This window comes from Urocampus carinirostris, chromosome 9, assembly GCF_059441175.1.
Source record: "Urocampus carinirostris isolate Australia breed hairy pipefish chromosome 9, RoL_Ucar_1.0, whole genome shotgun sequence".
NCBI classification, from domain to species: domain Eukaryota; kingdom Metazoa; phylum Chordata; class Actinopteri; order Syngnathiformes; family Syngnathidae; genus Urocampus; species Urocampus carinirostris.
The window spans coordinates 20,176,387-20,202,337 of NC_142357.1; the positions used below are offsets into that span (position 1 = coordinate 20,176,387).

The 25,951-nt window shown below is 39.3% G+C and overlaps 1 protein-coding gene across 1 annotated transcript; it reads left to right on the forward strand.

The window, feature by feature from the left end:
- Positions 1–2,923: 2,923 nt before the first annotated feature.
- LOC148359550 (uncharacterized) lies at positions 2,924–24,462 on the forward strand. The gene is made up of 8 exons (XM_088344107.1): positions 2,924–3,014; positions 3,181–3,338; positions 5,165–5,415; positions 5,524–5,611; positions 7,673–7,785; positions 9,351–9,497; positions 10,880–10,946; positions 24,213–24,462. The coding sequence occupies exons 1-8, from the start codon at positions 2,924–2,926 to the stop codon at positions 24,249–24,251; spliced, it is 954 nt and encodes a 317-aa protein (XP_088200233.1). The 3' UTR covers positions 24,252–24,462.
- Positions 24,463–25,951: the final 1,489 nt, after the last annotated feature.

Below are 25,951 nucleotides of genomic sequence, written 5' to 3' on the forward strand. Positions count from 1 at the left end.
GTGCACCCAGCATACCACACCGTGATGCAGTATGTTAGGATGCTCTCCACTGTGGCTTTGTAGAAGGACACCTGCAGCTGCTGTTTTAGGTTATTTTTCCTGAGCAATCTCAGGAAGTGCAGTCGCTGCTGGGGCTTCCGTACCACCGCTCTGGTGTTTGCAGACCAGGAGAGGTCGTCGGAGATGTGCACACCCAGAAATTTGACTCTCTCTACACAGTCTCCGTTTATAATGAGTGGTGCTGGATTCCTGCCATTCCTTCTGAAATCCAGAATCAGTTCTTTTGTTTTTGTGGTGTTCAAAATGAGGTGGTTTTCCGAACACCACGTTGAAAGTGACTCCACCTCATCCCTGTATGCCGCCTCGTCCCCTTCAGAGATGAGGCCGATCAAGGTGGTATCGTCAGCGGACTTAATTATATTGTTTGTGGGGTGGGTCGGTGAGCAGTCGGAGCTGTAGAGGGTGAAAAGCAGGGGGCTCAATGGTTGGAGAGGAAGTCCATTATCCAGTGGCAGATGGAGGGAGAGAGTCCTAGGTGTGCAAGTTTCTCCACCAGGATCTCCGGGATAATGGTGTTGAAGACTGAGCTGAAGTCCAGAAAGAGCATTCTGACGTAGCTCCCCCGGTGGTCCAGGTGTTTCAGCATGGTGTGAAGTGCTGTGTTTATGGCGTCGTCAGTGGAGCGGTTTGCCCTGTAGGCAAACTGGTGGGGGTCCAGTGTGAGTGGCAGGGAGTTTTTGATGTGCCGGGACACTAACCTCTCGAAGCACTTCATGACCACAGGCGTAAGAGCTACAGGCCTGTAGTCATTGAGGCTTTCCACTGCTGACTTTTTGGGGATGGGAATGATGGTGGAGGTTTTGAGGCAAGGTGGGACGGTCGCCTGTGACAGGGACCGGTTGAAGATGGTGGTGAAGACCCCAGCCAGCGGATCGGAACAGTCCCTGAGTACCCTCCCTGGTACTCCATCCGGGCCAGTTGCCTTCCTGGGGTTTATGGTATTCAGCGCACGCCTAACTTCGTGCTCCTGAAATGTGAGGGAGTTGCTGCTGGTTGTTTGTGGGTGTGATGTGGCTGTTTGTGGCCTTCCAGCTTCAAAGCGAGCGAAGAACTGATTAAGGTCCTCAGCTAGTGAAGCCTCAGCCTCAACAGTTGCCAGGTTGTGGCCTCTGAAGTTGGTGATGTGTTGAAGGCCCTGCCACATCCTCCTCGGGTCATTTACAGGGAAGAGGTGCTCGATCCTTCTTGTGTAGGCTGCTTTTGCTTTCTTGATGCCTCTCTTCAGGTCAGCCCTGGCCACCCCGTAAAGAGCCTTGTCTCCAGACCTGAAGGCGGTGTTGCGGTGTTTGAGGAGGGTGCGCACCTCGCTGGACATCCAGGGTTTTTGATTTGGGTAGTTTTTGATTTTTTTTATATACTGTGACTTCATCCGTGCAGTAACGGATGTAGGATAAAACAGTGTCAGTGAATTGACCAAACCGGACCGCCCCCCTCATTTTTATGCCCAGCTTTTTTGAGGTTTTTGAGTAACTGCAGCAGCAAGATGGCTAACAATCGTGTCAGTGCCGTCAAGGTGAGCCTCATGTAAATTCTTTTTTAAAAAACCTCGACCCAAGAGTATTTTAATTTAAATTAAAGTTTAGTGCCTCCTAGTGATACAAAACGCTTTCAGTAAAAAACAAAACAAAAAATTAATTTGAATACTAGGCAAAAATACACGGATTATCCTACCAATGTTAGTTTTAATAAAAAAAAATTATAGGTTAAGAAATTTGTATTTCTTTTACATAGTGGAATCCATACCTCAAGGTCCCTGCCATGTTTGTCTAGCATCTAGCAAAGGAAAACTAGTGCCACAGAGCACAGCGTATCAGTACTTGACAACAGTGCCATTAAGTGATCAAATAGGTAGGCGCCTTGCATGCCTGAGTCCCTATCGGTGTGTGTGTGTGTGTGTGAATGGGTAAGTGTGAAGCACAATGTAAAGCGCTTTGGGAGGTCTTCATTGACTTGAAAAGCGCTATATAGATACAGACCATTTAAGTTAAGTCAAGTCGTGTTTATTTGTATAGCCCTTAATCACAAGAAGTCTCAAAGGGCTGTACAGAATACTATTAAAACATCCCCTGATCTAAAACCTACATGAGGGCAAGGAAAAACACAAAACCTCAGCATGAGGAAATTGAAGAAGAAAATTATCTTTTTTAATGAATAATATTTTCTTCCCACCATTGTCCCTTTAGAATGAGTATACTTACGGTATACTTGTATGCTTGATGTATACTTAATGGTCAGAGATTACTTTCTATCCGTCTGCTGACAAGGGACTTTTAAGACAGTTTCACAGTACTAGTAATATACTGAAGTTCCTGAATGTTTTTTTTTTTCACAATTACACAATCTACTTATTTCATACATGTTATAAGCAGTGTTAGGTGCCTCACTGAAAAACAGTTATTAGTTACAGTTACTAGTTACTTCATTTGAAAAGTAATTAGTTACCCTCAGATCACTAACAATAAAAAATAAAACATTACTCCGAAGGTGACTAGTTACAAAGAACCCTGTGTACCTTGTGTAGTCCCAGCAATGGTTTTATGTGTAGTGCTTTATTAGCATTGGATTCAAGATGTGTTATTACCTGCCAGTTGTATTTCCCCTTCAGGCTTGCGCAGTCATTTTTTTGCTTTGACAATGGAAAGATGCCGGAGTGCTGTCAAGCTTGTATGCTCGACACAACATGCCCCGACCTTCTGCAAATTTGCAGAACACCTCGGTTGTTAGTCACTTCTTTAAAAAAACTGCGGCCTCAAGACATCCAACTGCCTCATCTCCGTTTGCAGTTCAGCTGACCTTTACAGAGTTCTTGCAACTTTGGGGATCATGTGAAATCAGCGACAGAGTAAAAACCAACAAACGGGCCATGAGGAGGTTTTTCCGAGCACAGAGGGATGAAAACTACGGTCAGGTCCAGTTCTTGACAGCCAAGTGCACGCGTTTGGCTCGAGAAAAAGGTAAGCAGATACTTTATGTGCCTTAATAAGTCAAAGGAGGTTATAAGTGGGTCATGATTTAACTGCGGATACGGGAACATGATTTTAATGTTTAAATTTATAGTGCAGGAGTTTATCGTGCTGTGATTACGAGTCTGAGGTTGAGCTTGCCTTTATGTGGTTGCAGCTGTGTCAGACAGGGAGTTGCTTTTGTCCAAAGAAAGGGAGAAGAAGCTACAGAAGGACTTTCATGCTGTAGCCGCTCAACTTTTTCACATGGAAAAGAACAATGTGGACCTCAGGAGGACACAGGATACACTGATTGGCACCATCCACCAGAAGCAGGTGCAGATTTGTAGCAAAATAAGCCATTTTATTGACAGGTTATATCCAGTAATGTGGAGTGAGCTTCGTGGTGAGGCAGTGTTACAAATAAATAACCCTATATCTTATTCATCATTTGATTGGCAAAGCAGTAAAACAGTATATAAACAGTAGCATAGAAAAAGGAAACATTTTCTAGTCTTACCTTAACTTATAAATTAAGTCTTTGTGCTGCTTCTTTTGAATAAAAGAGGCAAACAATAATACTATCATTAATTCTATTGTTTGGGGAGGTGCGCACCAAAAACAGCATTCTTTGTCTCACTAGCACCCTCTGCCATGAGGCCAGGAAATTGCATGCCCCTATCTACATCTGTAGACGCCTAGCACAGTAATATGTTACATACTGTTTTTCCCTAATAGTCAGGTCAGGTCATGTTTATTTGGATAGCCCTTAATCACAAGGAGTCCCAAGGGCTGCACAGACTACAGACTATTGCAAACTATAGACTATGATTACTCCATCCCCTGATCTAAAACCTACATGGGGCCAAGGTAATAAAAGAGTTAATAGATAGGTAATCCTCCATTATTCTAAACAAGTCCATGCAATGAGAAAACAATGACCAGATGGCTTGACTTATTGGTAGCTTGCTAGTGGTGGGTGGGTGGATCCTTTAACCAGTAGGGTTGTAGGGGCACCAGTCCTTGTGGTCTGTCCTGGGCAAATACAGCCTCGTGGTGACCATCTCTCTCCAGGCCATGGGCTGAGGTGTGTCTGCCAAATCAGAATCTTTGGTCTCCCTATTGCCCTCTGGCATGAGGCAAAATAATTAAATGCCTCATTCTGCATCTGCTCATTAAAGTAGTACGTTACAAACAAAGAGTATTAATAATATTTATAATATAATGGTAAAATTCAACAACTATGAAAAATAAAATCTAAAAATTGTCATGTTAATGAGAAATAACTCGTCCTTTTTCATAATGACATGTGAGGCACTGGCTCACCTGCCTTGTCTGACTTTACGTCACTGGACAGATATGTTCATACACATTGTTTACTTAGAGCTGATCTTTGGGTTACTCTACTTAAACATATGTAATACACTAAGACGTAGAACAAATGGAGACCCCTGAGGTGTGCTTAAATTAAAAAAAAAAAACATAAAAGAAAAATTACCAAAAAAGAGGACCTATGCTAGAGGACTTTGTTACACACTGTTCCTTCAAGGTCTTGGAAATCGTATGCACAAATTGACACTTGGTGGTGCTAGAGTTTCTGATTGACTCTTCTGTGACTTTAATTTCTTCTGGAACCTTTCCAACATATATGTGTAAGCCACTGTCTTTTACTTTAACTAAAATACATCAATGAATTATTCAAAATCATGTTTCCAAGTGAGCCACATATGTTTAGCATTTTGTTAATATTAATGTCACGTTTTAGCAAGACAATGGAAGGAAAAGTGAGCCAAAGATAAGTTCGTTCAGAATTCTCATTTTTCATTTTCAACACAACCATTAAACATGATTTCTAGATGAATGTAGTCTTGAACTATCTAAGGTAAAATGTTTAAACTATTTGAAAAAAAAAATGTTTCCAGGTTGGCGCTTTGCCACAAGGTGTTCTTAAAAACATTAAAGTTTCACATTAACTTGGACTGGTACCACCGAATTACTCATGCATCAGGTTTGGGCTTGCATTGATCTCATTGTCCTTTAGGCGTTTTCTGGAAAAAATCATTTTCAACTGCAGTAACTGGATTCTAGACACTAGAACATGTAGCTTGTCAGTTTTTATAATTAGAATCAATCCATCAATTTATGTGGTGTAATGTATACAGGAACTGGTGGAATCACTACAGCAGCGTGTAATCCTACTGGCAGGTGAGAGCGAGCGCGACGCTGAGCTACTACGTCAAGTTTGCTCTGAGCTGCTGTGCCTCCAGAGCTCCGAATCGCAGCTGCAAGACCTGGTGGAGCAGCTGCATGCCGAGGCACAGCTACAAAACGACACGGGGAGCTTTTGGGAGCTGAACCCAGAAGCCCAATGCAGCGATGCGCTCAATGAAGGCCTTCGGACAGAGCTGCAAAAGTAATTGATCGCTGTGGTTGTTGTTGCTGCGGTACTTCACTCTAAAAACACATCAAATTAAGTAACGTAACATGGACTTAGGAGGTCTTTGTGTTTCACCAGTAACAGGAAGACAACAGAGTTGGAACAGCTTCGTGAGTCCAACAGAATGCTAGAAGGGGAACTGCTAGATTTACGGTTGACGCACGAGAGACAAGTGAGTAATAACAATTGCCATATCCATGGAAGAGCCAGATCTTGATTTTATATCGTGTTCCTATAATACCTAATGACCTAAGAGCTACTTTTCTCAAGGTTTCTTCCTTTTCCTAATGTTGGGTTTTTGAGTGTTTCCTTGCCCTCATATTGGTTTTAGATCAGGGGATGGTGTAATAATAGTCGGTGGTCTGTGTAGCCATTTGATAATCCTTGTGATTAACGGCTATAAAAATAAATAAGATTTGACTTGACTGGTACTGATTAGTGTGAAGAGCTACCAGTATGACATTTCTAAAAAATAAACTTATATGTTTTGTGTTATCCTGTTACCAGGTTGTAACTATTAGAAGTAGGGTTAAAATAAGTACAGTCAACCACTAAATCACGTTTTAAAGACCCTTATTTTAATAATTTCTCATTCCAGTTAGAAACCAATTTTCCTAGAAAATCACTGTGACCCGTCACTAGTGAACTAGTTTCAAAACCTGTCTGCGATCTACTCATGTGCTCATAGGGACACCACGTTGGAGAACCCTGTGATGACGAGAGAGACAAAGAGAACGTGAGAGAGAGAGAGAGAGAGAGAGAGAGAGAGAGAGAGAATAATAGAGGTGTTTTCATTATTTTGTTTCAAAATGTAAAACTTAAATTGATTTAATTTAATTAACTGTATTTTGAAATTTAACTTAGTGTAATTTAATTTAATTTAACGATCAAATCCCCCTAAACATATTTTTCATGACATAAAGCACACTAAATCGCAATAAAGAATAAGGAAAGGATTAGTTTCTACATCGACAATAAGTTAAGCGAGAAAGAGAGAGAATTATAGAAATGTTTTCATTATCTTGTTTCAAAATATAAAACTTAAATACATTTAATTCAACGTATTGTATTTTTTAATTTTAATTTAATTAAAATAAATGTAATTTAATTTGATTTAATTTAATTTAACTAATGTAATTTAATTCAATTTAATTTAATTTAAAAGTGGGGTGCATAGTTTGAGGTGTCCTCAAGAAGTTTGAAATTAAATATTTTCTCTGTATGTGTTAAACATGCCCAACTGAGTTCAAATTATATTTGTTCCACCACGCCTATCTGTTTTTATCTTACTTTTACCCTTAATATTCCGGCCATGGAGCACATTAGGATGGAGGAAAAGAGGCGGGGGGTGTGGGAGAGGAGAGTGATTTCGCGATTTTCTTCTGTTCTAGGATGAAAATGATGAAAGTAAGAAAATGAATTTAAATACAGTTTAAATGCCAACCCAACCCTCAAAATAGACAAACGGAAGAGTTGATTTGAGAGCTTCTAAGAATATCACATACTTGCACGCGCATTATAAGGCGCTTGACGGAATCCGCAATAATCATTCCAGCCAGAAAATGGCGTCAGCAAGTAGAATATTTTGAAGTTACAGACACCACTTTTAATTTGACTTAATTCCATTAGATTTTATATTATTTTAGCCATTGGTGGTTGTCCGTGTATTTGGTGTTCTGGGCTGTTGGTTGGGGGGAAAAGAGGGGGATTTTGTCTTCTTATTGTACACTAAATGTTTTCATACAGCACCTCAAGTTGTTATTCGTTGTCTGAAAAGTGCTAAATAAATGAATTCTAAATTTGATTAACCGTTTCTATCATCGACTGCATTTCCTCTTTTGTCCAGCAGATGTCAGACTTGCTCAACACTGTTGTCTTTATGGACGAGTGACGATCCAAAGTCCAAAAGTGCAAGTGTTATTTGTCTTAGTCAAGCGGGAAGCCAAGTTCACCGTGGAATGATAAAATGCTACATTAACTGTCGAGGAAATCATCGAACATTCCTACGTGTCAAGAATTCTTTTTTAATTCAAACCCGACTGTAAAATGTTCAGACCGATCCATCAAACTACAAACAGTCCAAGATCCAGGATTACTTTTCACTGCATTATAAACAAAAAACAAGTCGCATGCATAAAAAAGGCCAATGAGATCATTAAACTGGATTAAAGAGCTGTTGACTTTTTAACGGTTATTCGTGCAGTTTACAAAAATGAATGACGCCTCTTTTTAGATAAGAGATCTGCTTCGGGAGAATGACAGCAGTGCAAGGAAGCTCCAAGAAACACTGGAGCAGTTTGAGTGGCTTTGTGAGCAACAACGCAACTGGATGGTGTGTGTCAAGAGGTGAGGCACAACCTCAACACTAAAACAAAATCAAATGTTAGCAGTTTACATGTACAAAAATAAATGGATGTCCAAATGTCATTTAAAGTCTTAATCATTTTCTCGAGTTAGCAAATACGCAGGTAGGCGCCTTGCATGGCTGACTCCCTATTGGTGTGTGAGTGTGTGTGTGTGAATGGGTAAGTGTGAAGCACATTGTAGAGCGATTTGGGAGGTCTTAATTGACTTGAAAAGCGCTATATAATGCAGACCATTTACCATTCTTTCATAAAAGGAGTATCGGGATAATTTTATAAACACAAGCATGCACACAAATGTCTAAATGAATCAGTTGCGTGCACAGAGAGACACTAGATGGTGCTGGTAGGACTGCTTTTCTGCCATTCTGTAAAAAGTGCTTTAAAAATTTGTATATGTACCTTGTTCTTCTTTGTTTCTTTCTTTCTTTGTTTCTTTCTTTCTTTCTTTTTTCCTTCCTTCCTTCCTTCCTTCCTTCCTTCCTTCTCCCATTGTGCATTTATTCCGTCTTTCCTTCCGTCTTTCCTTCCTTTGTTTGTTCCTTCCTTCTTTCCTTCTTTCCTTCCTTATTTATTTATTTACTTATTGGTAAATGGTCTGCATTTATATAGCGCTTTTTAAGTCAATGAAGACCTCCCAAAGCACTTTACAATGTGCTTCACACTTACCCATTCACACACACTTACACACCAATAGCGGCCATGCAGCCATTCAAGACGCCTACCTGCTTATTGGGGGCATTAGGGCATCTTGCCCAAGGACACTTCGACGTATAACAACTCATCTCATCTCATTAGCCGTACCGCTTATCCTCATTAGGGTCGCGGGGGGGCTGGAGCCCATCCCAGCCATCTCCGGGCAGTGGGTAGGGGACACCCTGAACTGGTTGCCAGCCAATCGCAGGGCACACAGGGACAGACAACTCATTCGCTCATTCACACCTAGGGACAATTTGGACCGGCCAATCCAACTGAAATGCATGTCTTTGGAATGTGGGAGGAAACCAGAGTGCCCGGAGGAAACCCACGCAAGCACGGGGAGAACATACAAACTCCGCACAGGAAGTTTGGAGCTGGATTTGAACCCACGCAGGAGGTTCCCATGACATGAACTGTGCCGCACAAGCGCTAACCACTTCTCCGCCGTGCTGCCCATAAAACAACTCATTTATTTATTTATTTATTCATTTATTGTTATTGTTTTTTTTCTTTTTACCTTATTCTTTCCTCTCTTTATTTGATTTAATCAAAAATACAAAGATTTGTTTGGAGAATTGTATCATTACAATTCAAATTGCTATCAAGGTGAGGCAATATTAAAACATTTTTTTAATCAAGAAGTGAAAACTTTTAAGAAAATGCGCATAGGCTATTCCAAAAAAGCTCCCTTCTCCCCTTGTTAGCTTTTGCCCACAAAATTGTCTCGTCACGCCACCGATTAGAACAATCGCAACAACATGCAAGGAGCCCTTTGAGACTCTTTGTGATTAAGGGCTATACAAATAAACATGACTTGACATGTATTAAATATTTAGATTTTTTTTCCAGCTTTAAAGACAGTTTTTTGGAGGAGAGGGAAAGTCTGCTTCAGCAAGTCCACACACTTGAATATAGAGCTAAACAAAGCAAGTCATGCGATCACGTCAACCAACAGACTCAATACTGCCCCCTACAGGACCTCAACTGTTGTAACAGGTGTGTAAAGAAGCTCAACCTACTCATATTTACAATCGACTTGTGTTATATCACTCAGAGCCGACCCAAGGCATAAGCGGGCTAAGCGGCTGCTTAGGGCGCTGCAACAACTAGGGGGCCCCCAAGTATGGTTAACTTTTTTGGTGCCAACATTGTCCCCATTGTCACTTTGTGTGTCCACTCAAAAATACTTCTACAGAAATACAACAAAAGTACTACACAATAACTACAAAAGTAAATATCGTATATATTGCCCCAAAACTGGCACCTGATGTATTATTTTGCTTTCATTCAAAAGATAAAAAAGTATAGAATTACTACAAAAATACTACTACAGTAATACTATATTACAACATACAACTACATAATTATTTACTTCAAAAATACGACAAAAAGACAACGAAATAAATATTACAAAAATACTAAAGAAATATGACAAAAATACTACTATGGAAATACTACAACATTTCTACAAAAATATAATATACTAAAATACTGCTTTGGAAAAATATACATAATACTAGAGAAATATTACTACAAAAATACTAGTTTACAACATAAATACTGCAAATTACACCTATAGTGATACTACAAAAATTCTCCCATGGAAATATCACTAAAATACTACAAAAATAAAACTACAGTAACACTGTACAACAAAAATACTACAGAAATATTGCAGATGTAAAAAAACATTCTCGTATGGAAGTAGTACAAGGTACAACAGAGATAGTACAAAAATGCTAAAAAAATAATACTGCAGTAATGCTACAAAATTACTATAATCATAAAACTACTGTAGCAATACAAAAATCCTATGAAAATACCACAGAAATACAAAAAAATATACATTCAAAATAAACAAAAGTACTACAGAAATACACAAAAATACTACTATAGAAATACTAAATAAAATTACTTCAGAAATACTACACAAATAGAACTAGAGTGAAAACAAAAAAAACCTACAGTACTACAGAAATACTAAAAAAAAAAAAAACAACATTAATACTTCAAAACTATATTACAAATGAAGTGCTTAAAACAGACATAATATACATATTTGCTCTAATTGTATTTGTTTCAAAACCAATTTGATGAAACTAATATATTTAACACGGGCGGCTTTCCAGTGTGGAGTTTGCATATTCTCCCCGCGCTTGCGTGGGTTTCCTCCCACATTCCAAAGACATGCATGTCAGGTTAATTGGCCGGTCCAAATTGTCCCTAGGTGTGAATGAGCGAGCTGTCCCCCGTGTGGCCAAATAATGGAGGACCTCAAATCTAATTTTCCTTAGGGCCCTGATATCAGTTAAAAGATGACAATCAAATCTTGTTGCGTTATCCAAATGTGGTTTTCTACAACGTGATTCTGTCCTCAGAAGCAATCCTCACCCAGGGGACATTGATGAAGAGATGAAGATCATGCAAGAGGAGTGCCATAGGCAGGTATGTAAAAGGACTTTACTGTATTGAATTGGTTTTGTTTTTGTATTTTGTCGTTTATTATTCCCTTTAATGATGTAACAACAAATACAACATCATAAAATGAACAAATCAAATGCTTTTATTTTTAAAGTAAAATGATCACGTTGCCTTAATTAGGAGTATAAAGTTGATCTTATCATTAATTTTAGATTTTATTATATTTTCACGTGTTTTGTCAAGTTTCAATTTTATATATCTTACTTTTATAGAAAAAACGAAAACCCTAATGCTGAAAACAAGCAACAAGAATATCCATCCATCCATTATCTGCACCGCTTAACCTCAGTAGGGTCGCGGGGGTGCTGGAGCCCATCCCAGCTGTCTTCGGGCAGTGGGCAGGGGACACCCTGAATTGGTTGCCAGCCAGTCACAGGGCACACAGGGACAGACAATTCGCTCGCTAATTCATATCAAGGGACAATTTGAACCTGCCAATTAACCTGACATGCGTGTTTTTGGAATGTGGGAGCAAACCGGACTGCCCGGAGGAAACCCACACAAACACGGGGAGAACATTCAAACTCCACACGAGGAGGCTGCGGTAGCTGGACTTGAACCTCTGCACTGTGGGGCTGTGCGCTAACCACCCAGCTGCTGTGTCGCCCCAAAAAGAATATGTCTGTGAAATAAAGTGTTGAAAGGGACAGTGTGTAATATTTAGTGCTGTGGTACAAAAACTTTCGATCCGTAAAAACAAACAAACATTGATTTTAATACTAGGCAAACACTATCACACCAATGTTATTTTTTTACAAAAATCACAGTTCAAGAAATGTTGTATTTCTTTTACACAGCAAAATGCCAAATTAGGTCCCTGCCATGTTTGTCCAGCAGGATTTGGCCACGCCGATCTCTGAGACACTGGCCCTCGCTTGCACCAGAAAACACAGTGCCATCTAGTGGTAAAATATTACACATCGGACTTTGATACATTCCGTCTTTTTTTCTTTTTAAAAATATATAAAAATAGTAGTTAAAATCAGCAATACACCTGCAATTGATTTGTATTGTATTCGATTTATTATTTTTGAAGAGCAATATTAAACATAAAAATTATCAAATATAACGCGCTACCTCATGAGCAAGTAAATGGTATACAGTATAAATATATAATAATCAACCGCCACCCAACAATGTGGATGAATGTTCTAGTTACTTCTCTGATCACTGACAGAAAGCACATATACTGAACCATCGCATATTTTTGCAATGGTAAAATTGGGCAATTTCCACTGTCAACTTTGTGTGCCTGAACACACTGGTTGTAAAACACTGTACAGACGCCCCCCTACTTACGTCCATTCGACTCACAAAACAAACAAAAAAAAAAAAAAATTTCGGGATGTCGAAAAATATCCGGACATTGGTGTAAGTTAGATTTTGTATTGGTGCGCCTATTTCGGCGTACAGGACATTACTGTAGTGCTTCTCTACACCACGTGGCGCTGTGAGAGGTCACCCAGCATCCATCCCGAAGAAGAAATCCGGTTTCTACTTCCTAGTTTTTTGTGTAAACAAACTACGTGTACTGTATCTCTAGTGTGCTAAGAACTTTGGCATTTTTGTTGTTTAATATCTCGTGCATCCATTCAATATGGTTGGTGTAAAGTGTAGAGGCGAGCCGTTGCTTTTGAAGTAAAGGTGGAATAAGAAAGCTTGATGCGGTTGAGAAAATGGTCGGAACGCTTTTTTTCGGCCACTTTTTACCACGAAGTCGCCCAACTCTTGAAGTGTATCTTCCAAAAGTAAGTTAAACTCAACTTTATTTATTTTTCTAGAGCATATTTCCTTATGAAATGTTTATTTTTTACTTCAAAACAATACAGGTTACTTATAAAAGGCTTAAACATACTTATATGAACCTTAAACATAGAAAATATCGCACCGAAGCAACTTACGAACAAATTCAACTTACAAACAATATTCTGGAACCTATCTCGCTTGTAAGTAGGGCATCGTCTTTACTAAAACGCTGGCTCCCAAAAAAAACAAACATAAAATCAAATACAAAATCCTCCTCTTCACCTGCATGGCCATTCACGACCTTGCCCCTCTCTACCTCTCCAACCTCCTTAACATTAACAGGCCCTCATATCATCCTCCTTCCTCCATCTCACTATACCCGCTGCCCGTCTCAGCTCCATGGGGAGCAGAGCTTTCAGCCGGTTTGCCCGAAGCTCTGGAACTCATTTCCGCCTGACTTCCGGAATTGTGCTCAGGGTGGCACAATTCCGCCTTTAAATCCAGACTCAAAACTCTTCTGTTCAGACTTGCCTTTTCTTGATCATTTGCCTCACATACCGCCCCCTTTTAACTCTACCGTGTTTCTCAGTAGCCTAGATGGTAGTGTGCCCGCTTTGAGACTGGGAGGTCGCTGGTTCGCGCCTCGGCCGAGACATACCTAATTGGTATAATGGCGGCGCCCTCTGTTGGCTGCGGCTGCATCGACTCGCTACAACGGGTCAGGTGTATCGACATTTCGTTCTGTGTACATTGTTACAAAGAATGACAATACAAAGGAAATTATTATTATTATTATTATTTTAATTTGCTATTCATTACGACCAGTCGACTTTCGCAAAACAGTAGACACAAACATTTTTTTTCGGAATGACGAAAAATATCCGGACATTACTGTAAGTTAGATTTTGTATTGTGTACACCCTTTTCCATGTACAGGACATTACTGTAGTGCTTCTTTCCGCCGCTACCGGGGTGTGGCGGTGCTGTGAGAGGTCACCCAGCATCCAACCCAAAGAAGAAATCCGGCTTCTACTTCCTAGATCGTGTGTAAACACACTGCACTGTATCTCTAGCACGGTAGAACTTTAAAAATGTTATTGTTTAATATCTTGTGCATCCATCCAATATGGTAGGTGTAAAGTGTAAAGAAGAGGCGAGCCATTTTTTTAAATGAAAGTGGAATAAGAAAGCTTGATGCGGTAGAGAAAATGGTCAGAACGCTTTTTTTCGGCCAATTTTTCACAGAGGAGGAAGTGGCCTAACTCTTGAAGCGCATCTTCCAAAAGTAAGTTAAACTCAACTATTTATCTTTATAGAGCATATTATTTTATGAAATGTTTATCTTCTTACTACAAAACACTACATAAACATACTTTTATTAACCTTAAACATAGAAAATATTGCATCTAAGCAACTTGTGAATTTTTTCAACTTACGGATGACCATCAGCCTTTGTACTTGCTTATTATATTCTTGTTTTATTTTTGCCTTATCTTTGTTTGTTACTATATGTTCAATGACCTTGGGTGTCCTAAAAGGCGCTTTAAAGTACAATGTATTATTATTATTATTGTTGTTGTTGTCGTCGTCGTCGTTATTATTATTATTATTATTATTATTATTAAAAAATAATCTTTAGTTTGAATTGGAAATTAGAACTGCATGAATATACATGTTGTCAAAAATAATAGTAGGCTCAGTTCAACTCTTTGCGAATAATTTTAATCATCAAAATTCAACACAAGACCAAAGGTAGTATGTATAATCTTATACATCGATTCATAGTATTTATAGTATATACAAATATGCAAGATCAGTAGCAAAAAAATGTTTAAGAAAAAAAATCATAAAATCGATCACCATTTACCAGAATGATAGATGATTGCCTTTTGGAATAATTTTGATAACCATAAAGTAATTTTGGACATCCAACAAGTCTGCGATTTCGATTTGTACTTTCTTTACTCCAAAATCAATAAAAAACATGGTGGAATATTCAAAAGACAGAAATGTTGGAGTACCTCCGAATTTTCTGTTTGGACAATTAACCGTGAAGAGCAGAAAACAACCCTAAAATAAGTGCGCGGCATTTTCTCAAATAGAAGTTGATTGTCTTTTGGAAGACTTCTTACAATCATAAAACGGCTTGACCTTGGAAAATCTGAACACGCCTTGGTTGCTTGGTTCAGACGCGGAAAAAAAAACCCCAAGATGGAAGACCCAAAAAAAGAAATTTTCCAGAATGTTAAAATAATAAGGCATAAAGACAACAGACCGGTGGAGAATGTCTGGGTTTTTGGTGGTGGGAATGAAATTGAAGTTTCCAAAAAACGTCTAATATTTCAAATTGGGGTATTTCCTGACCAAAACGTGTATTTTGATACTTTGCGGCGTCTGGAATTCCTTAACAGCTTTTATGCTAATGAATGTTTAGCAAGTGAGGAGCACTGTTGGACTGTGAAGCAACAAAGTACAGTAATCTCTCATTTTTCACGGGGTTGCATTCCAAAAAGGACCCGCAATAACGTATATTTCGTTCCATATGTTTGTGAAATGACAATAAAGTCTACATCTGAAAAATAACATTCTTATTCTTTTATATATATATATATATATATATATATATATATATATATATATATATATATAAATGATAGAACATGATTTAGTAGTAGTTTCATCATTTTTAAGTATTATTTTTCCTATTCTACTTTAGTTTTTATTTCTATATAAGAAAAGGATGAAAGACACAGAATTGTGTTTCATTTTTAATTTGTATTGTTTTATTTTGAAACTGGTTGAAACAGGGTTCCTACAGCTGAAACCAAGTTAAATTCAAGGCTTTTTAAGATTTCTTTAATGCACACAATCGTCAAAATTGGCAAAGTAAAAACCTTTGTTAATGTATTTGTCAAATACTGTTACTTTAATGACCAAACCCCATTTAGAGGCTCAAGCGTTTGTTTTAACAAATGAAAGTTTTTTACTTTATGAATGTTTTTATTTTTATTTTTTACAATGAGCTTCTGTACTGTCACATTATAACTTTACAAATAATCTTGCTGCTTAATTGCAGTTTTTATCCCCAAAAAAGTTGGAAATTATTTTAGGACACTATCCATGTTAATACTTCACATCATATTTTGTCACCATTAAGTGGACTTTATTGGAAAACAAAATGTGACATTAAAATTTTAACTTAAAAAACATTCCAAAAAACAGATTAAAGTTTTGTACTTTATAAAGGTTTTTATTTAAATTTGTTTTCATAAATTACTTCTGTAACGTCAAATTCTAATTTTGAAAAATAATCTTTCTGCTCTTTTGCGTAATTGATTACAAACAGGGTTGAAAATTATGTCTATATTTATATATATATATATATAGTAGAATGTCAGTTCTTTGTCAGATCAAGAGCACCTCGTGCATTTTTAATATTTTTATCCTTCTTTCCATGTTTATCTTTTTAATTTGTTTTACTTGCCCTGAAATGAGAAGCCTTCCAATTTTATACTTAAATACACAAGGCGATAAAGGCCATTCATTCGTTCATTCATTCATTCATTCATACAGTCAGTCAGTCAGTCAGCCAGTCAATTATCAAAATATTGTCTCGAGGGCCCTCTGCCAGACCATGGTGCTACTACAAGTTGGTCGCCAGACCAATATTGAGTCGTACAACAAAATGTGGTCTCGAGTCACCCTCTGCTGGATCAAAGTGGTAATACATGCACGTCCTTTCGACGTCACAACTAAATTCATTGCACAATTATTCGCATTGAATTCAAGTGCATAGTGGCGCATAAATCGCGTGACACAATCCTTGATGATAAATTTGTTGCGAATGCATTTAATAATCAATTTTCATTGTTTTTATTGATTCTTTGTGGACGTTGTATGAAAACAAAATGTGGCGTAAAAATCTTACCCTCCTCTAGCATGTGGAGAAGTCCAACTTTGTAGGCGAGAGAAAGCATCTTCCTCTGCCTTTTGTGCTTTTGTTAATGAATGTTCTGCTTCTAGAGAAACTCGAAATTCACAAAGATTTGCTTGTAAATATTGAAGGTTCTTAAAGCTGTTTTACTGATGTGTTCAGCTAACACCGCATTGCTATTAAAGCACAGGCAGACACAGGAAGACAAGGGAGCAGGTTGACTGCAGAAAACAATGCACAATGAAAATTCGTGAGGTGGCTAAACAGCGATACAGTGAGGGATAACTGTACTCTAATTTACTTGAATGTTTTTATATTTAGTCATATTCATTTATTTAGTCATTTCATTCACTTTAAAATAGATATTAATATAAGCCTAATACTTTCTGGGCTCTCCTGTCGGACCTTGTTGCCAATATTTCAAGGTCCAACCATGAGTCAGAAAGCAGCTCGACAACATGGAAGGAAAGAATCCATCTGTTGCTCCATAGAAAGTCAACGGCACCGCCAGAACTTCGGAGACATGTTTCTGTTTTGTCTGCCGGCTGCATATATTTACAAAGAAACAATTCTCTGAAGTCCAATCTGTCTGCAAAGTCGGAGACCCCTGCATGACGCCATGAGCCGTTAATATGATTTCTTTGTAATGTCAGCGGTGGGAAGTAACCTCTGGCATGAACCAACGGCCTCTTATGCTATACAAATTTGGATAACGATACATGACATCCGTTGCAGCCTGGTCATCCTGAAAGGAGGATTACCTCATGCGCGGCCCCTTCCTCAAGGTTTCTTCATTTTTCTCATGTTGAGGTTTTTGAGTTTTTCCTTGCCCTCATGTAGGTTTTACATCAGGGGACGGTGTAATAATAGTCTGTGGTTTGCAAAAATCTGCAGTCTGTACAGGCTCCTTGTGATTAAGGGCTATACAGATAAACATGACTTTACTTAACTTGAAAAAAAGACATCGGCCGCACAAGATTATTTTCAGCATTTCGTCTTAGAAATGTCCTCAGCTTGCCTTACTCATTTTTGCTTAACCTTCATCTTTTTAGGTTCAGGGTTTTTAGCCGTTCCATTCTGTACTTAATGCTATACAGACGCTGCCCAGAACCAGACGTTCTGGAGGATCGTTCGTAAGTTGAATTTGTAGGTAAGTTGCTTCAGTGCTATATTTTGTATGTTTAAGGTTCATATGAGTATGTTTCAGGCTTGTATAAGTAACCTGTAGGCGACTTCCTACTCTGTTGTAAAAAGTGGCCGAAAAAAAGCGATCCAACCATTTTCTCAACCGCATCAAGCTTTTTTAAATTCCACTCTCATTTCAAACTAAACGGCTCGCCTCTTCTTTACACTTTACACCTCTTATATCTCGTTCATAAGTAGGGAAGCATCTGGATTTTAAAAATGTGGGGAGCGCGATTATATCAACAGTAATGGACTACCATCGTATTCGGATCACTGTTGCTAAAAGTAACCAGGCTGTTTTAGAGGAGTACATAGCCGTTTTTGTATCTAACGAACCAATGTCATCCAAAATTACTCGGGTAAACATAGCTCAAAAATTTACACTTCAGTAAGAAATCATTGATACTTGGTTACATTCCACAACTGTATATGTGGAACATTCCTTTCTGCTCCCCCTTCTGTTGTGATGGAATTCACTCCATTAGTGGTAAATACACATCAACAACAGTGATAAATGTGCATTTGATCACCAACGAGCACGTCGTCAGAAGCTGGAGACCAGCGAGCCAAGCGCTAATAGAAGGCATCTGTGTTCTATCTTCATGTCTGGAAAAAAACTTTCCCTTATTATTTCAGCGGGCACACGCATCACACAACTATGAACTAGAAGGTTAGCTAGAACGCTAAGGCTAGCGCATAAATCGCTCGGGCAGGTGATCCGAGGTCACCGTCGCGTCAGACTTATTATTGCGAGCCAAGACAACATGAATTTGGAAAGTGTTATCTTAAGGTCGTATTACGACACCGCGTTCCTTCAAGGGTCACTACGTAAATAAAGCCAAGGAGCCAAGGAGGACTTTTGATTATTTTTCTTTTTTTCTGGACCAATTTTTAACTACGAAGGCCTTGGAGATGCGTGGAAGCAACGACACATAACTCTCAGGGGTTTCATGTCCACTCGATCCCTTATTTTGGTCTTTTAGGTTTAGGCCGGGTGGGGCACAAAAACCCCAGGCACATATTTGCACAATAACTGGAAACAATTCTGACCTTTTTTTATTTTAAAGCTCATGGAGAAAGGTGTAAATCGAGGTGGGCAAACTTTATTGAGTCGTGGGCCACTTTTTAAAACATATGATTGATTTTATTTTTTGTATCTACCAATACAGTCTTGAATCCGTTATACAGGTGCTATAACGGATATATATATATATATATATATATATATATATATATATATATATATATATATATATATATGTATACAGACATCCATATATCCATTATCTTCACTGCTTATTCTTCAGTAGGGTCGCGGGGTGCTGGAGCCCATCCCAGCTATTTTCGGGCAGTGGGCAGGGTACACCCTGAACTGGTTGCCAGCCAATCGTAGAGCACACTGGGACAGACAATTCGCTTGCTCATTCACACCTAGGGACAATTTGGATCGGCCAATTAACCTGACATGCATGTTTTTGGAATGTGGGAGGAAACCGGAGTGCCCGGAGGAAACCCACGCAAGCACAGGTAGAACATGCAAACTCCACACAGGAGGTTCGATCTCATGACCTCAGAACTGTGCCGCACATGCGCTAACCACTGCGCCGCCGTGCTGCCCTGTATTGGAAGTACGTTGTAAATATTAGATAAAGTACTGTCAAACCCCCTGTTACACTTCTTTTATGTATTTTATAAACAATTTTAGCAGAAGCATGGACTAATTTCTCCTCTAGAAGGGTGTCATAAATGTTTTCATATGTCTTCTCAATGTTTTGTCTTTAGACACATGCGTTGTGAACAAGAGCAGCTCGCTGTTTTCTTTGTTGCCTTGCACACTTGGGGAATTTGGTGACCAGGAACCAAAAATAGCAAACAAGTTTGATACTTTATGCCAGGGGTCTTAAACTTTCAGCCTATGTGCAATTTCGGAAAAGGGACTACCTGGGTTTGGAAGGAGATAGTCAATGCTGTTAAACTGAAGCTTAGAAGACAAAGGAAGCATCTTACATGTAACTTTCGGTAAATTTCTGCTTTTGAAAACCCGATTTGGCCAAACCTCACTCAGACCCTACTTCCAGAGGCTCTCAAGTAAATTAAGTTTGATAGTTTAAACTGAAAAAAGAAACAGAGCATTATTTTTAAGTTCATTTCTTAATAAAGAGGATTGATAAACATTGTAATGCGTATGACTTCTAGTCTCCAGACTTTGATCTTTGGGCACTGGAGCCACACGGGTTCTTTGTGGTATGAATCCCAAACCATCTTTCCAAGGCAACGGCAATGACTAATAACCGACGCGGGCTGCCGATTAGCCAATGGCCTGCGTGCTCCTCTCAAGCGGTCTCTGCTGCGCATTTACTGAGGACAAGTATTTCGATTGAGTGCAGATTTTCTTTTTCTTTCTTTTCTTCATTTTGAGATAGAGAGAGAGAGAGAGAGACAGAGAGAGAGAGAGAGAGAGACGCTTACTGAAGGAACAGAAAACAACGGGTGGTAAAATGTTAGCGAGTATGAAAATTCCAGCGTCTAATGAACAGGATTCTTAAACTAACCTGGGCGAGCTCAATGTATCCTTGTTTACTTTCAGATGTGGAAGGAGATATAACGTGAATACAAATATTTCCTATTACAAGTATGCTTTATGTGACAGATAACAGGTAACATATTTTAAATATCAAACAATACATTACGTCATTCACTCAATCAGTGCCAAAGATGCAATTTCATTATTTTCGCCAACAAAATTCCAAAATACATTCATAAGTAACATTTTATACATACATTATACATAGGCAAGATATATATTTTTTTACGGTCTTGTGTGCTTGTTTAAGGTGGTGATGGCCCTGGGAAATAAACTGTCTTTGAGCTTGTTAGTTCTTGTTGTAAGGGACCAGTAGCGCCTACCAGAGGGCAGCAGGTCAATGAGGAGGTGGCCGGGTGAGAGGAGTCCTTCATAATGTGGAAAATATATATCTTGGCTATGTTTAGAAAAATATTTTATTTCTTGGGTTATTTTGGATTTTCATTGCACTATAGTTAGGCTGCACTTAAAAATTAGACACTCGAGGGAATACCTTGTAAATTTTTGTGCATATTCATCTTGACACTCTTTCTATCTTACTTTTTTCTTTCAACCCCTTTTTGCATGTTTTTTCTGGAGTGCTTCCAGTATGTTTAATCTCAAACAATGTTAAATGTAAACAATGTCCACTTCATTTTCATCAATTACAATAAAGACAGTTCTAAATTCTAAATTAGGTACAGCATTTGTATTGAAGGGTTAGCAGTTGTGTGATTGTAATATATAAAATTCAATGTACAATTCCTCTGTAAGCTCATGTGTTCTAGTTTTGAACATATTTCTCTGTAGTGTTCCACATCTGATATCAAAATTGCTATTTCTTTTTGATAGAATGATCACATTTTATTTGTTAGATATGGGTATACGTACTGATTTTTGGTTAACTTATCACGCAACTCATATAACAACTCAATAACATACACATTTTTAAGTGGCTAAATGGTACCAGTTCTGTATGTATATATTTTTATTTATGGTGACGTCCGTGTGACGCGTTGTCACTATTACTATTACTTCAGAAAAATTTGACTTATTAACTGTCAAGAACCGGAACAGGAGGAGGACCCAGATGCGTGACGTTTCTCACACAATATTTATTTTACGGGAAATCGGGCAGTCAAGCAAGTTAACTCAAAACGCCAGTCATTCGGCGATCGTTGGGCGGAAGACATGAGGCAGCAGTTTGGCGTGGAATGACAGGTAGACAGCAGCCGACGAGATCGATACCAATTGCACGAGCAGATATCGGACAGATGGGGTCGATACCGAACAGGATGGGACAGACAGGATTGATAACAGGCACTGCAGACTGGAGTCCAATAACAAGCAGGACGAGATAGAGATAAATGATACTAGGCACTGGAGATTGATAACAAACAGAACAAAATAGACGGGAATGATACCGGACAGGAAACACAGGCAGGAAACCGGACAGAGTCAAAACACACGTCTTGCGGGTGCAGAGGATCGTTGACGGACTGACAAAGGGTGAGTGAGAGCACTGAGCTTAAAAAGGAGGGAAGCCAATCAGTCAACGAGCCGCAGCTGGCGTCAAGCGGGCGGGGCCCATTGGGCGCCATGGGCAACCGTGACATTAACTTATTATGAAGAATTCAAAATATAAGTGCAGAATGCAGTTCATTGAAAATATCAAAGTTAGTAACATACATTCAAGGAAGTCAAATGACAAATTAGCTTCTAAATATCATGTGTCTATTAGATAATTAATGAGCATTCAATTTAAACACCAAGCAATTTTTACTTGGTTTACTCAAATGACCAACTCAATACAAATTTGAGTGTGTTCTAAATGCATTAGTGGTTATCCGAGATGACTGTGTTGAACAGTTAAGTAGTCATTTAGCAGGTTGCAAAAATGACTTTCTACTTTTCATAGTCTACTCGCTAGGTGTTTTGGATTACCTCATTGTCAGAAAGGCTGTTATGTGTTGATTTGTACTATCACTTGTGATGAGATGGCCACTAAAGAGTGTTTGTTGTTAACTAGTGCATGGCTCTTTACAAACAAAAAATATTAGTATCGGTCCTATTCAAGCGACTGGCTGGCAAGCAGTTCAGGGTGTCCCCTGCCCACTGCCCGAAGATGGCTGGAATGGGCTCCAACACCCCCGCGACCCTACTAAGGATAAGCGGTGCAGATGATGGATGGAATGGATAGTTAAAATTGGCTGAAAATATCAATCTCTAGATATGGTATATTGATCTGATCCAAGTACTGTCATGAACCGGAACAGGATCAGGACCCAAATGCATCATGTTCTCACACAAGCCTTTTATTTTACAGGAAATGAGGAGTCATTCAGGTTAGGCAGCGGTCTAGCGTAGAAAGACAGGAAGCCAGAGACAGACGAGATCGATTCCATTTGCCCGAGCAGATATCGAACAGATGGGGACAGGACGGGACAGAAAGGATTGATAATGAAACAGGATATCGAAATTAAACAGGACAAACTGGACGGGAACGAAAACTGGAGGGAATAATAAACAGGAAAAAATAAACGGGAACATAAACGGACAGGAAATACCAACAGGAAAACAGGACTGAGTCAGAACCCACGTCTTGCGGGGCAGAGGTTCGTTGATGGACTGATAACATATTAGTAAGAGCACTGAGCTTAAATAGAAGGAAAGCCAATCTGTCAACGAGCCACAGCTGGTGCTACACTAGCGGGCCCAATTGGGCGCCATGGCAACCGTGACAAGTGCTTGCTCAATTTTGATAATATCGATTTTTGGATTGATGCCACCAACCTTAACCTCTGGCATACAGCTCTTAATACTTTCATACGCCTTAGCATCACAATGCTAAAATAAAACACACATACTGTATCGCTTTTAGGTGCATGCACGCCAAACTGTTTTAGCCCCCATTTTGCGCTCAAATGCAGTTCAACTGTGAAGTCGCTAGCTTGATTTATGCTCGCTTCGTCATCTAAAGTTTTCACCACTTTGAAGTCATCATCCTGGCGTTCATAAATCTCTGACATGATTACTGAACAAAGTGTTTTGGTAATTGACTCTGGGTCGGGAATCTGTTTCCTTGATATTTTTTTTGCTTTCTTTGGTTTTATATTTGTCTGACATGGTGGAAATTTTTGTTTGATATGACAGTCTCTCGGTTTTTCTAGGAGCTTGATGGTGTTTTGCAATAATGCTGACAAAAGATGGGTGGGCGGTTGAATCAGATTGCAAAAATTGTCAGGAACCTACTTGGGGTTGTGAGGAAGACTAGAACAGAAACACTGGTTGGTACAGCAAACAGGTTGTTAATTCCGCTAGGGTTTGATGACTCCTGATTTACAGTTTACAAAACTAATTAAGCACTATTATTATTTATCTGTTCGTCTAATTGTGGCAAGGCTCTGACACAAATAAGGTCTTACTGACATGGGTTTAGCGTGTTGTTTCTTCTTCTTGTTTATCTTAACATTTTGGAGACAGTCATCGAGGGCTGATTCCAAGTTATAAAATGCACTCTTTTCCTAACCAGGTCATGCACCGGAATTTTTTCTTTAGCCTCGCGCCGATTATTTATCAAACTGTTACACGTGAGACAGCATGCTTTGCTGGAATCCTAAATGAGGAAGCTGTTTGCTTTTATGGGAACATAAACTTGCGAGCAGAGGCCACATCGGCACATCTTCTCTATTGGCAGACGTCTGACACACGCCTGTTTCTTATTCCGAGATCCTATCACGCGCATATTTTATGTTTATTGTTTTTGATCATGCTCACTCACAGTTTATTATTTTGCCCTCAGGCAGGAAACCCTATCAACAGATACCAAAAACCTCCTTGAAGATTGAAAAATCTGCAGCCGGGATGCATCTTCTTTTGGAAAACTCAGCGTGGAGTATAGTGCAAGCAACAACAGCAGAGCAAAGTGCCTTTTGGCGGTCAATCACAGTTTTATGATGAAATGTAGTCTCTATAGTCAAACAAAACTGTCATATAATTACATTAGCACCGAATTAGCAACAAGTCTTTTTTGGTCTAGCTTTTTTGTGACAATTAAAACCGAAAATGAAACTGACATTATACTGTGTCTAAAGACAGCTGTGTTTTTTTTACTTGAATTATTCATTCAATTGAAATATCATACAGGAAATTACACACACCAACTTGATATCACCAACATGTAAACATTCACACATGGTATTCATGTGTCCTGGGAAACTTCACATGGGTCACATGTTCCCGTAATCGTCAAATCGTTTCTATCTTGTAATCATCTTCCTAGCAAGGACAGAAGTGCACCTGAGAATGTTTTCGAGTCAGTAAATCCAAAAGCCGTTGGGGGGGCCAAAGAGGAAACAAAACATCTGTTGTGGCCCCTTGAACACAAGCCTCCAAACATCCCACCGCTGCCCCCGGCCCATCCCGAGAATCTGTTACAACTTAACTAATGATGCCATCCAACTCAATTATCACGTCCCCTTCTCTACTTGAAACTCTTCAAACATGGCTTTGATAAAGATTTTCATGCAATGTCTTACCCTAAAAGCTTTTCTACCTTAGGCCACGAGATGATTCATGAAAGCAAAAGATTCCCAACTTAGGAGACTAATTATGAATAAATTGTTGTAATTGATCGACGGTATCGTAAGGTAAAAGTTAACGCACTCCCACCACATATCAGACATAATTGACAACCTATCTAGACAGTTCTCCTGTCATGATTGCTAACTCTGGTCACCTGGAGCAATCATGTGGGCGCCTTCTGATTGGCTGACGCTTCGTTCTTTAGCGCGCTGCGCCCAGACTTCTTCGTCAGAGTATTACGATTGTAACTATGTGTGACTCTCCTGATTGCCCGTTTCGTCTAGAACCCTGTTTACCTGTTTCTGCCTGCCTCCGACCCGACCTGCTTCCGTCCCACGGTATGAACTTCTCTCCAGCCCCGGTAAACTCCATCTGCTTGACTACCGCCCTCCGATTGGCCACCCGATCCGAAGCCTTCTTTCTGGCTCCGCTGTTGACGGCTAACAGCCATCTCGTCTCCCGCAAGCCCTGATCGCTTCCCTAAATAAATAACTGAAACGAATGCTCTGAGGTTTCCTGGTCTGTTCTGGTCTACTGACATCTCCAGCTTTTTAAGCAACCTTCTTCTCAAACCAGTAAGTAGCTGGTTCACCTGTGGTTCTAGGCACGGGCAAGGTGGGCAGCAGCCCGGAGCGGCATTTTTACCATGACACATGGGGCCAGCACGAGAACTTCCCCAATACTAATGATAATGATAGTAATAATAAATGTGCGCCGCACAGCAGTTTTGTATTATCTAACAAATTACTTTGCCTCTTGTCAAATGGGCGCCTCTTCTTTGCAGCTTTGTCACCCCGGCTTGCGTGAAGGTGTGCAGAGAGACTGACAGGCTGGATGAAAGGAGGAAAAGCATAGGAGTGGGGAACAGGGGGACAGCTCCCCTTTGACTCGGTCCCTCAAAAATAAATGGCCGGGGAGGTGGAAGATTCATTGTGTTTCTTTACATAACATGATTTT